General features: G+C 33.2%; 1 protein-coding gene across 2 annotated transcripts; it reads left to right on the forward strand.

Annotated features, from left to right (window-relative positions):
* Nucleotides 1-6,839, forward strand: LOC143598039 (uncharacterized). 2 transcript variants are annotated; one of them, XM_077076364.1, is made up of 8 exons: nucleotides 1-410; nucleotides 2,511-3,233; nucleotides 3,846-3,947; nucleotides 4,031-4,114; nucleotides 4,395-4,629; nucleotides 4,711-4,871; nucleotides 5,758-6,039; nucleotides 6,593-6,839. In XM_077076364.1, the coding sequence occupies exons 1-8, from the start codon at nucleotides 72-74 to the stop codon at nucleotides 6,647-6,649; spliced, it is 1,983 nt and encodes a 660-aa protein (XP_076932479.1). In that variant the 5' UTR covers nucleotides 1-71; the 3' UTR covers nucleotides 6,650-6,839. The 2 variants fall into 2 exon arrangements, with proteins under 2 accessions (XP_076932479.1, XP_076932480.1); XM_077076365.1 differs by having other exon boundaries at nucleotides 3,852-3,947.
* Nucleotides 6,840-12,481: the final 5,642 nt, after the last annotated feature.

A 12,481-nucleotide genomic window follows, 5' to 3' on the forward strand; every position in this document is an offset into this window, starting at 1 on the left:
ACACACACTCACGCGCTTATTCACACGAGTTGGTGCGCGGCGCGTATGACATTCGCCGTCGTCCAACCACCATGCCAGGCTCCACTAACCGTCCCGAGACTTTAATTTCGCGGCTCCGTTCCGCCGCCGCCGCCGCAGACGGCGGCGATTCCAAATTAAACGTCCTTCGCGAACTTAAGAACCAGATAATCGGCAATCGCACGAAGAAGGTTTCGTACATCAAATTAGGCGCCGTTCCGTTCGTCGTTTCGATTCTGTCGTCCGCTTCTGGTTCCGCTGATTCGATTCTCATTCAGTGTGCCGCTGCGATTGGTAGTTTTGCGTGCGGTGTTGATTCCGGTGTTAACGCTGTTTTAGACGCTGGAGCCTTTGTTCATCTCGTTAATCTGCTTTCGCATTCCAATCACAAGGTATATATTATTATTATTATTATTAGTGTTTTAGAATTTTCATATTGATTGAAGGTTAATACAGAGTAATGTTATTAGTTAGGTTTTAGGTTAGCCTGCATAGGGAACATGATGCAGTTATAACAGGTTGTTAGGTTTGCTGATTATTAAAACTATTATGTTGATTGATTTAAGCAATTATTAGGATGTATAAGCAGTTAGAGCATCTATAAAGGATTGTTAGTTTTGCTGATGAACATGTAATTTGTGTTTTTGTGTTTGCATTGCCGTGATGTGTTGATTGAAGGTTGTTGCACAGTAATGTCATGTTATATGTAGCTAGTTAGGGTTAATTAATTTGCCTTTGCATTCGAATGAGAAGGTGTATATACTTCATGTTTTTGAATTTTCGTATTGATTGAAGGTTATTACACAGTACTGTCGCGTTTAATCTGACTATTTAGGGTTAGGTTACCCTGTACAGGAACATGATGCGGTTATATAGCTTAGATTTTTAGTTTTAGGTCTATATTTGATTTGCTTGATTTGTTGATTGATAATAAGTTTGATTGAAGATTATTACACAGTAATGCTATTAGTTAGGGTTAGGTTAGCCTGCAAGGGAACATGATGCAGTTATGTAACTGATAAGTTTGATATGATGATTTAGGGCTAATAATATGAGGATTATTATTATGATGTATAAGTAGTTTGAGACTTTGTTTTATAACAGATTGTTAGGTTTGATGATTATTAGAACTTTTAGGATTGATTTAAGCAATATGTTGATAATTAGGATTTATAAGCAGTTTGCTGATGGATAAAACTTTATATCATTATTAAAGTTTAAGCAATATGAAGATTAAAACCTTTATGCTGATTGATTTAAGCAATATGAAGATTATTATGATCTATAAGCAAGTAGAGCCTTTGCTTCATAACAGATTGTTAATTTTGCTGATGGATTAAACTTTTAGGAGTATATCATTATGAAGATTTAAGCAGTATGAAGATTAGAATTGTTATGCTGAATTGCTGATTGATTTAAGCAATAGGAAGATTATTATGATGTATAACTATAAGCAGTTAGAGCCTCTATAAAGGATTCTTAATTTTGCCGATGATTTAAAATTTTATAAGTATATTATTGCTGTAAAGTAACAATCAGCATCCTCTGTTGTATAATAGATTGCTAATAAGCTAGATTACCTAATTCTTGTTTTTGTGTTTGCATTGCTGTGATGTGTTGATTGAAGGTTATTGCACAGCAATGTCACGTTATACCTAATTAGTTAGATTAGGTTAGCCTGCAAGAAACATGATGTAGTTATATAACTGAAATTCCTTACGTTTTAGTTTTAAGTTGATCTGATAAGTTTGATTGGTGATTTAGGCCTTTAGGGCTAACAATATGAAGATTATTATGATGTATAAGCAGTTAGAGCCTTTGCTTCATAACAGATTGTTAATTTTTCTGATGTCAAAGCTTTATATCATTATGAAAGTTTAAGCAATATGAAGATTAAAACCTTTATGGTGATTGATTTAAGCAAAGAAGATTATTATGATGTATAAGCGGTTAGAGCGCTTATTTCATAATAGATTGCTAATTTTACTGATGAATTACACTTTTATGAGTATATCATTATGAAGATTTAAGCAGTATGAAGATTAAAACTTTTATGTTAATTGATTTTGAAGATTATTATGATGTATAAGGAGCTAGTGCCTTTGCCTTATAACAGATTGTTAGTTTTTGCTGATTATTAAAATGTTTATGAGTATATCATTATTAACATTAAAACTTTTCTACTGATTGATTTAAGCAATATGAAGATATAATGATGTATAAGCAGTTAGAGCCTCAATAAAGGATTGTTAGCTGATGAATAAAACTTTTGTGAGTAATTTGGTTACATTTAGAAGGTTAGTGAAAATGATATGTGTTATGACTTATGAACCAAAAATTCAGGCAAATCTTTTACTTTTACTTGTCATCACAAAATCCAACAATATAGGATATGCATTAAACTGATCCTTTTTGCATAATTTTTATACAAGTTTATCTCTTTATAGTGACATTTTTCAATTGTAACTTAAACTAAAACAACTATCATGCAGGTTGTAGATGCAGGTGCACGTGCACTTAAAATGATATACCAATCAAAAGTGGCACCCAAGTACGACTTTTTTCAGGAGAAAAACATGGAATTTCTTTTATCTTTATTGGATAAAAACAATGAAAATTTAACCGGACTCGGTGCAAGTATCATAATACATTCTTGTGAAACAAATGATGAGCAAAAGATACTAGCTAATGCTGGAACCCTAAAAAGGCTGATCAACCTTCTAGAAGGCACCACAAGCCAACGAGATGCCAGCTTAGAGTCATTTGCTACAATCATAAAAGAAAATCCACAAGTTATTTCAGAGTTTGTGGGACCTGAAAATGGTAGAATGTGGGGTACTTTAATAGAATTGACAAAGGATAGGTATCCAAGAACAAGATTGCTTGCATGCATGTGCTTGATTTTGATTAAAAATGCTGTTCCATCTTATCTCCAATCGGTTGGAATCAGAACCAAATTGATATTAATATTACTTGAACTTATTGTTGATGCTGGTCAAGTGGGAGATGAAGCATTGTTTACTTTATCTAGTTTCATAGCAGATGAAGAGGGTCTACAGAAATCAGCTTTTGAGGCGAATACAATTGACAAACTTTGCAACCACATGCAAAAGGAGTTATTACAACCTAAACGTCTTGAGGGAATGTTAATGATATTGGCTAATCTATGCTCAAATCTTGAATGTTGTAGATCGGTTCTTTTAAAATCACCCAAGGTTTGTTTTCAATGCTTAAAATCTGTTGTATGTGAAATTTCTGATATTGTTTATTAGGCCTGCAAATGAACCGAATTTTCAGTGAATTGTTCGTGAACCATTTCCGTGAACAAAGTTTTTAGTTCGTTTAGTTGAACGAACAAACAAACATGAACACGTGTCTTGTTTGTTCATTTTTGCTTTTGAAATTTTGTTTAAGTTCATGTTCAAGTTCATATTTTAAATTTGTTTATGTTTGTTCTTTTACGTTATTTTATGCTTGTTAGTTTGCATTTTTTAAGTTCTTCAGTATAAACATTTTAATATTTTAGGCCCATTACACTTTAGTCTAGTTTATAATTTTTTTGGCCCAACACATTATTGTTCGCATAACGTACATCTATGTTCCATTATGTTTGTTCGTTTATGTTTGTGAACCGTTCGTTTATACATTTAACGAACGAACATAAGCGAACACGAACAAGAAAACCATGTTCGTTAATTGTTTGTGTTCCATCGTTTGCTTGGTTAAAGTTAAACAGACGAACACCTAATATGCTCTGTTCGTGTTCGTTCGGTTCGTTTAAATGCCTATTGTTTATGTATTTTTAACGTGTAAATTTGGCTTCACAGTTACAGACTATAAACATCATAACTGATGCTCTGAGTCATGCTACGGTGGATGTACGTGTTGCTGCTTGCATATGTTTGAAGAATCTCTCTCGCTCGGTTAAGGTTTGTAGTTTTGAGAAAGAAAACATGGTATATTGTTTTTAAGGATTTTTTTGATCATCTTAAAACTGTATCTTTTTCTTCAGTATTTGAGTGCAGGTCATTTTATGACAGAAGCAGTTATTATACCACTTATTCAGCTTCTAGATGATACTTTTACTTCTGTTCAGGTACATCATAACTTTAAGGGGTGTTTGGGATTCCTTATTTTACCTCCTTATAACTTTTCATTAAGTTAATAAGTTACAATATTGTAACTTATGGAACTTTTCTTCTCATAACATAAGCAATCCCAAACACCTTATTACTTTTCTAAAAGTTTATAAGTTATAAGTTGGTGAAAATAAGGAATCCCAAACACCCCCTTACTTTGAGTATTGGGGTTGACTTTTTTGTGTGGACATATTTGGTGTTGACTATGGTCATATGGTTGACTGGATTAATTTGCAGATTGCTGCACTGCGCACTATCAGTAACATAGTGATTGATTTCACAATGCACAAGTCTCTTTTCGTACAAAATGGAGGTGTGAAACAGCTTGCTGAGCTGTCAAAATCTATGGATTCAAGAGTTAGACTAAATGCTGTATGGGCTTTGAGAAACCTGATGTTTATTGTCGACAACAGGTGTAAAGACGGGATCTTGTTGGAGCTCAGAACATTGTCATTAACAAGCCTAGTTTCTGGTAATCCAATTGTCACTGGATTCATTAATAAAATGATTAAACCATACATTAACTAGTGCATGGTTTTATTACTTGTTACAGATTCGAGTGCTTGTGTACAAGAGCAAGCTTTGGGCCTTATTTGCAACCTTGTTAACACATCCGCTGACTCAATTGACTATGTCTTCAGTGAAGATGCTCTTTTATTAAACGCTGTTGGAAGACAACTAAGAAGCGCTTCAAAACCTGAAGTTTTGATTCAGGTTTTAACATGTCCTATCAAATCTTATGCTTTAATTGACTTTTAACATATTATTATTATTATTATTATTATTATCAAAATTGCATATACAAGTGTGGGAAAAAACGAGTGGCATATTTGACTTATTTTGTTGTTATGTGAGTTACATTTATTCTTAGTTACGTTATGATTCGTTTCTTGGATTCTTTTTAAATATTAAAAATTCGAAAATTATGATCACAAAATAAAGAACGAACATGAACAAAATTTTTATTCAATTAGTTAAACGAACGAACATGAACAAAATTTTTATTCAATTAGTTAAACGAACGAACATGAACACATGTATCATTTGTTCATTTATGTTCATGAACGTTCGTTTACGTCCGTTCATTTAATTCGTTTATGTCCATTCGTCATGTTTGTTTACGTTCGTTAATGTGTTCATTTAAATGTTTTTGGTCCATTATCTTTTAGTCTGGTTTTGTAACTTTTTGGGCCCAACACATTACTTTTAACTAGTTTTAGCTTATTTATATTTGTTCATCTACGTTTCGTCATGCTCCTTCGTTTACGTTCGCAAACCGTTCGTTTATACTGTTGATAGCTGAACATAAACGATAAATAAAATGTTCATCTTCTTAATGAATGAACATGAACAAGAAACCCCCGTTCGGTTAACTGTTCATGTTTCGATCGCTTGCTTGGTTAAAGTTAATTGAATGAACACGAACATGCTCCTTTCGTGTTTGTGCGGTTCATTTACAAGCCTATCTGTGAACATCAAATCAGAAATAATTTCTCCTTTAATTAAAGAAGTTATTGTTGGAAAGTAGTTTTCGCCTGTTCACTATCACGCAAAATCTATAAATTCTGGTCACATGCAACTAAAAATATGTATTGAACAGGGAATGTATGTTCTGTGCAACGTGGCATCTGGAAAAGAGTTCCAAAAAGAAGCAGTTATGAGTCAAATTCTTCCTGATTCGAATAATGGGGATACACAATCAATAATGGTGACTATGTTACAAAGTGACGTTGCCCAATTAAGAACCGCTGCAGTTTGGACCATAGTCAACCTCACCTTTCCACCCGGGGCCGCTGCATCAGCGCGTGTGGTCAAGTTGAGAAACGCTGGAATCTTTTCTCAACTTAAGAATATGGCTAATGATCCCTGCTTAGATGTTAAGGTATCTTTCTTGGCTTGTTTTTATTAGAGTAAACTGCGGTTTTCGTCCCCGTGTTTTGTCCAAATTTGCGGTTTTAGTCTAATAGTTTTAAATTTGCGGTTTTAGTCTAATAGTTTTAAATTTGCGATTTTCATTCTTGTGGTTTCATTTTACTTGCAATTAAACCCGAATTTACTAACTCCGTTAAGTTTGGTCGTTAAACCCATCAACGTGCCCCTCATGTGAGGGGCAAATTTGTCCATTTTCTCCCCAAATACAACCCAGCCCCTCACGTGAGATGGCTTGCGAATTAGGATTGAGGTTTTTTTGGGAGAAAAAGGACAAAACTGCCCCTGACGTGAGGGGCACACTGATGGGTTTAACGGCCAAACTTAACGGGGTTAGTGAATTCGGGTTTAATTGCAAGTAAACTGAAACCACAGGGACGAAAATCGCAAATTTAAAACTATTGGACTAAAACCAAATATTTGGACAAACCACATGGACGAAAACCGCAGTTTACACTTTTTATTAAATAAAACCATTATTTTCTAATATTTATTGTTTTTTGCAGCTTCGTGTTAGAACAGCAATCGGACAATCTATGATATTCGGGGATTTCTCTACATAAATGTTGGTTGGTACATTTAACTGTCGATGGAATGATAAACATCAAGGTTGATTTGCAGTTGGCTATTGTTGTAATTTGTAATAATTAAGGTTTTTTTTTCTTTTTCTTTTTTTGTTAAATTAAATAATTGACGATCGCCAGTTTTGTTTGGAATTTATTTTATCGCTATGATATAGAATCTCTTTTCTTCTTTGCAGTGTTATACTGTTTCGACATTTGACAATGAACAGTTATGTAACTTGATGATACATAGCCAAAAAAAAGTTTTAGGTTTTGAATAACAAATAAGTTTAACAATAAGGCTATGTGTAGTGAAGGGGTTACAAAGTGAGACGTTTTGTGTCATGTGGCGCCCAGTCAGTAAAGGGTGATAATTTGTTTTTGAGGTGTAATGGTGTAAGGGCTACAAATAGTAATATAATATATATATGTATATATAACACACACGAGTAATATAATAATAATAATTCATTCACTCTTTAGGCGACAAAACCCTCCCACCCCCGCCCAAAATCGCCTAGGGGGAGGCGCCCCCCCCCCCCCCCCAAAAAAATTCATCCCATTACGAATGGCCTAATAAGGTAAGAAAACCTGCCAATGCCATGGGCAATAAGTGCGCATTTGAAGTGAATGGCAGAGACAGTGGTAATAAATTAATAATGACAAAAACCTCAGTTTCAACGGGAATTATACAAACACCATTGATATCACAACTTTCTGGTCAACACAGGGTTGTATGACAAGTTTAAATATGGTTATACATGCGCGTATGATGTTTTGACTGACAAAGAAATGGCTAATTAAAATGAAATAGCTAAGCTAGGAACATGATATTAGGAGGAAATATATTGTAAAGAAGAGATGACACACGTAGAAATGAATAACATATATGATACAAACACATTCATAAACTGTTGCCTTTTATCAAGATTTACACATAAACTTTTTCCGAATTATCGCTCCTATATAGAGATTTAACCCTTTTTAACTATTCTAACCAAAATAAAAAAATCAAAATGAAAAAAAGGAACTAATTATTATATTTTTTTTCCCAAGGCTCGAACCCTTGACTTTCAAGGGGAGCTCCACTTTATTTAATAATATGTTATTCAACTTAAAAATAATATGTTACTAGGCATTAATGGGCTATCATTATAACTTTTCGATTTGAATTTGTGATGATAGATGAATTATAATATTGGGAGATTTTTCAACTTGAATGTTGGTATGTTTAATAACCGGTGGAATGACATGGCTACGTTAAGCTTGATTGACAGTTGACTATTGTTGTAATTTGTAATAACTTAGGTTTAATTTTTTTATTAAAATAAATTATTGACTATCATCGATTTTTTGAACTTATTTTATTGCTATGATTATAGTTGTGTAACTTGATGATACATAACCAAAAAGAAAGTCTGTTACTATCATTCTCAACCCAATGCTCAGTTAACATTTTACTAAATATATAGATGTTAGCAAAAGAGTAAAATTTCCATCGATTTTCTTTTGAAATATTTTAGTAGTAAAAGTAAATATGTGTTGGGGGTAAAATGGTAAATTCAGTGTTGTCAGGCTAAATTATCACTTGTTACCTTCAACCCAACATTTTTTACATAATTAACCCCTGCATGGATCATTAAATATTTACACAAACTTTTTCACGGGTCTTAGCTTTTGTCCACTGCATGTTTATAAGTTTCAGAGTTTCAGAATTTGCATGTTAACTGTTAAGGATGATTTTTGATAGGTGGTGCACGAGTGGGCCAGATTGTCATCACACGTGCCACGCTGGATTTAGGTGTCATTGATTTCATCTCTAGGGACTGAAAGGTAAATCAACATGTAACAGGTTCATGTTTTGACCCATAATAATCCGTTTTAACCCATTTATCTAAACGCGACAAGCAAGTTGGTGAGTGATAACCAAGTTGTCAAAATGTTAATCAAGTTGGTGGGTTGTAAAATAATGGTTTAAAGGTTAATGGCTCCAGATGTTTAACTAAGCGGGTTAAACAAGTCAACCTAACTTGATTCATTTCAATAAACAAGTCAACCCGAACACGATGCATTTTCTGAATGGGTTAGATATGTCAACCCAAAACCTCCTTATTTACGTGTCATGTTCACTTAATAAAATATCTTTACTAATTAATTAATTTTACTAATGCTACCAGTAATTTAAAATATTTTTAATAAGGGAGTGTTTGGGATTCCTTACTTTGCTTTCTTATAATTTTTCATTAAGTTAATAAGTTACAAAAGTGTAATTTATGAAACTTTTCCTCTCACAATATAAGCAATCCCAAACACCCCCTAATACAGTGGCAAACTTGTCAATAAGTTGTAAGAAAAAGTAAACAAAACTATTGTGGCAAAATTGTCACAACTGTAGCGACGGCTAGCATTTGTAGCATATGAAGCAAATTTGTCGCAAAATAACGGAATTTGCCATGCCTTTATTTTTTCCATGAAAATCCGGTTTGTCGGAATAATGTGGCTATGAGCCATGCATTTACCACAATTTTGTTACAAAAATTACTGTCACAAATTGACCTGTTTTCTAGTAATGAATTATATATAGCTTGTTGTTGAAAACTGCACTCCCTTGCCACCTGGTGATTCTATGAATATCCTTAAAAATGTATTTTCAAGTTAACATTAAAAAACCTAATGATGATAATTATTAGAAAGGTTGTACAAGATCAACAGTCTTACTCTTACCGTAAAAAAAACATTAAAACTTATGTTATTTTTTGAGGTGTGCATGGGACTGGTTAGTCATTTTCTAAAATATGTGAAGAGTACAACATTTAATACATATTTTCCAAGTTACATTTTAAATGTTAACAAGTCCCACGTGACTCTGCAAGACTTTAAGAAGCTCTCTCCCATTCTATAAATACCAATACACAAGCTCTAGTTTTTTTAAGTTGTCCAAACCTGGGTTAAAACAAAAGTTCTTTTGGCGCCTGAAATGAGACCAGAGCCTGTTTATGTCGATGCAAAACAATACCACGTGATACTGAGGCGAAGGGAATCACATGCAAAAGCAGAGGTAGAAAACAAACTTATCAAAGACTGAAAGGTGAGTTATGACTTTTATTATTTAAGGATGAGATTAATTGTGTTAAATGATAAATAACATGTTATGTTGGTCTTGTTTTACAGCCGTATCTTCATGAGTCGCGCCACCAACATGCAAACAGAAGGCTTAGGAGTATTGATGGTCGTTTTGCCAAAAGAAAAGAAGTTGATTCCGTAAAGAACACTACTACTTCTGGTTCTTCAAAGCGTGTGCAGTCAGAGTCTGATGAAACACCAAGGGCGAATCGGTCAATTATCCAAGTTACCAGGCATCATCGGGCCATCATTTCCCATCTTCAGATATAGGAGAGGATTGGCTAAACATATCATCACCTAACCAGAGATTATATGATAATCTCCATGTCTTTCACTAACATGATGCCATCTTCATTCGGTTCGTCTTCAGGGAATCACACTCGGGTTGTCATCAAAGGTGTAATGTCGTTTCATATGCTTATGGAGAATTGAAGGTTACATTGTTTTAGAGAGAAAGGAGTTAATGCAATCTTGATGCTCAAACTTTTCATCATTTACATTTTGTATAACTTTTGTCTCATTTAACATGTAAATTTCTAAAGTGTCATTTTGTATGATTTTACAATTCATAAGTTTCTTTTCGTACAAAATGAAAGTGTGAAACGGCTTGCTGAGCTGTCAAAATCTATGGGTTCACGAGTTAGACTAAACGCTGTATGGGCTTTCAGAAACTTGATGGTTTTTGTCGTTAGACTAAACGCTGTATTAGGGCTGGCAATTGGGTACCTGTTTAAGACACGATAAGACCTGTTAATCAAGAAAGTGCGTATGTGATTTTTTTTATTTTCTTAAATAATTGAAATTAGCAGGCTAGAGATTTTTGTCGTTAAACAACAAGTGTAAAGACGGGTTCATTTTATTATTAAGTGTAACAGATCCTAGTGCTTGTGTACAAGAGCAGGCTTTGGGCCTTAAATGCAACCTTGTTAACGTGTCTGTTGACTCGATTGACCATTCTTCACCGAAGATAATCTTTTGTTAAACGTTGTCGGAAGACAAGTAAAAAGTGCTTCAAAACCTGAAGTTTTGATTCGGGTTCAACTCTTTTCATCAAATTTGTGTTTTTGTCGAGTCTAAACTAATATTATAATCAAAGTTGCATATTGAAGGACAAATTTTAAATGAAATATCATGAATATCATAGAAACATCCAAACGATTTACAATGAAGTCGCAGGTAAGCGGGCAACAAGCTTCGCAGCAACCCCCTTTTGAATAGCAAACCCAATAGTTCGTTTACTATTTTTATTAGGGATTTAGGGCCCAATTTTTTGTACCCGTATGGGCCTCCAAAATCTCGAAGACGGCCCTGAACATGAACATGCTCCGTTTGGGTTTGTGTAGTTCGTTTACAAGCCTATGTGTGAGTATCAAATCATAAATAATTAGTCTTTTAATAAAAGAAAATACTATTGGAAAAACATTGGTTATTGACTAATCATGCAGAATCAATAATGGTGACTATGTTGCAAAATGATGTTGCCCGGTTAAGAAACAATGCGGTTTGGACCATAGTTAACCGGGAGTTGCATTAGCGCGTGTGGTCAAATTGGGAAATGCTGGAATCATTTCTCAACTGAAGAACAGGGCTAATGATCCCTGCTTAGATGTTAAGGTATCTTTCTTGACTCGGTTTTATTAAAAAAAAACATTATGTTATAATCTGTGATGAGTGATTCTGTATCGTATTTTGCAGCTTTGTGTGGTCTGTGGAACAAAACATGAATATTGGTTGGTTGATGTATATAACTGTTGATGGAATGATATGCTTACATCAAGGTTGATTGGCAGTTGACTATTGCTGATTGTCTATATCTTACACTCTTAAGACCTATCATAATTTTTTATTTTTGAGATTTATAATATATAATCAAAATATTAGGTAAAAGTGGCTGGAGTTATATAAAAATGTTTATTTTATTTACTTGATTTACTAGTGATATACGGTGAAAGTTATTTCTTTTTCTAATTTACTTAAAAGTCATTTTCAAATTATTTACTTAAAAGTTATTTCTCGAGCATGGTTCGGTAATAATAATATTTTTTGTTAATTCAAATTATTGACGATCACCAGTTTTGTTTGGAAATTGTTCTGTTTTGACCGACAAAAAAATGATTTATTTGACCATCGACAAAGTCATACATTCTTTTTGACCATTTTTTGTCCTATCATTAGGCATAATATGAAAAGATCTAATGGGTAGACTTAATTTGATGTTATACATGTACAATTTAATCACTCTATTTTTCAAAATGTATTTTGTATAGAGAGACATTTAATCTTTAACAATGAAATAAGCAAAATAGTTCAAATTTTATGGTTGGGAAATGTAATATCAGTGGGAGAATATATATTTAGAGAAATTTGACACGCCGAAAAAGACGTGGTTTCTTATATAAGATGATGTAGAAACTTGATTTGATATCATACGGCTTGTTTGATATAGCACAATTTAATCACACTCTAATTTTCAAACCGCATTTGCATTACATAGAAAGACCATTCATCTTTTACCATAATATAAGCAAATAATAAAAAAAAATTTCTTTTATTTATTTGGTTTATCTCTATGGTTGTTATGTTCTACAAATATTGTTTTTGGTGACTGTTTATGATTAGTTTTTTTGATTGAATTTAATTAATAAGAACTTTTTTTTTGAACCTTTGGTTTTGATTATCAACTGAATCTTGATACTGTAGAAATATAAA

This window comes from Bidens hawaiensis, unplaced genomic scaffold (genome assembly GCF_021521415.1).
Source record: "Bidens hawaiensis isolate Kalapana, Puna unplaced genomic scaffold, B.hawaiensis_p1.1 tig00049471_1, whole genome shotgun sequence".
NCBI classification, from domain to species: domain Eukaryota; kingdom Viridiplantae; phylum Streptophyta; class Magnoliopsida; order Asterales; family Asteraceae; genus Bidens; species Bidens hawaiensis.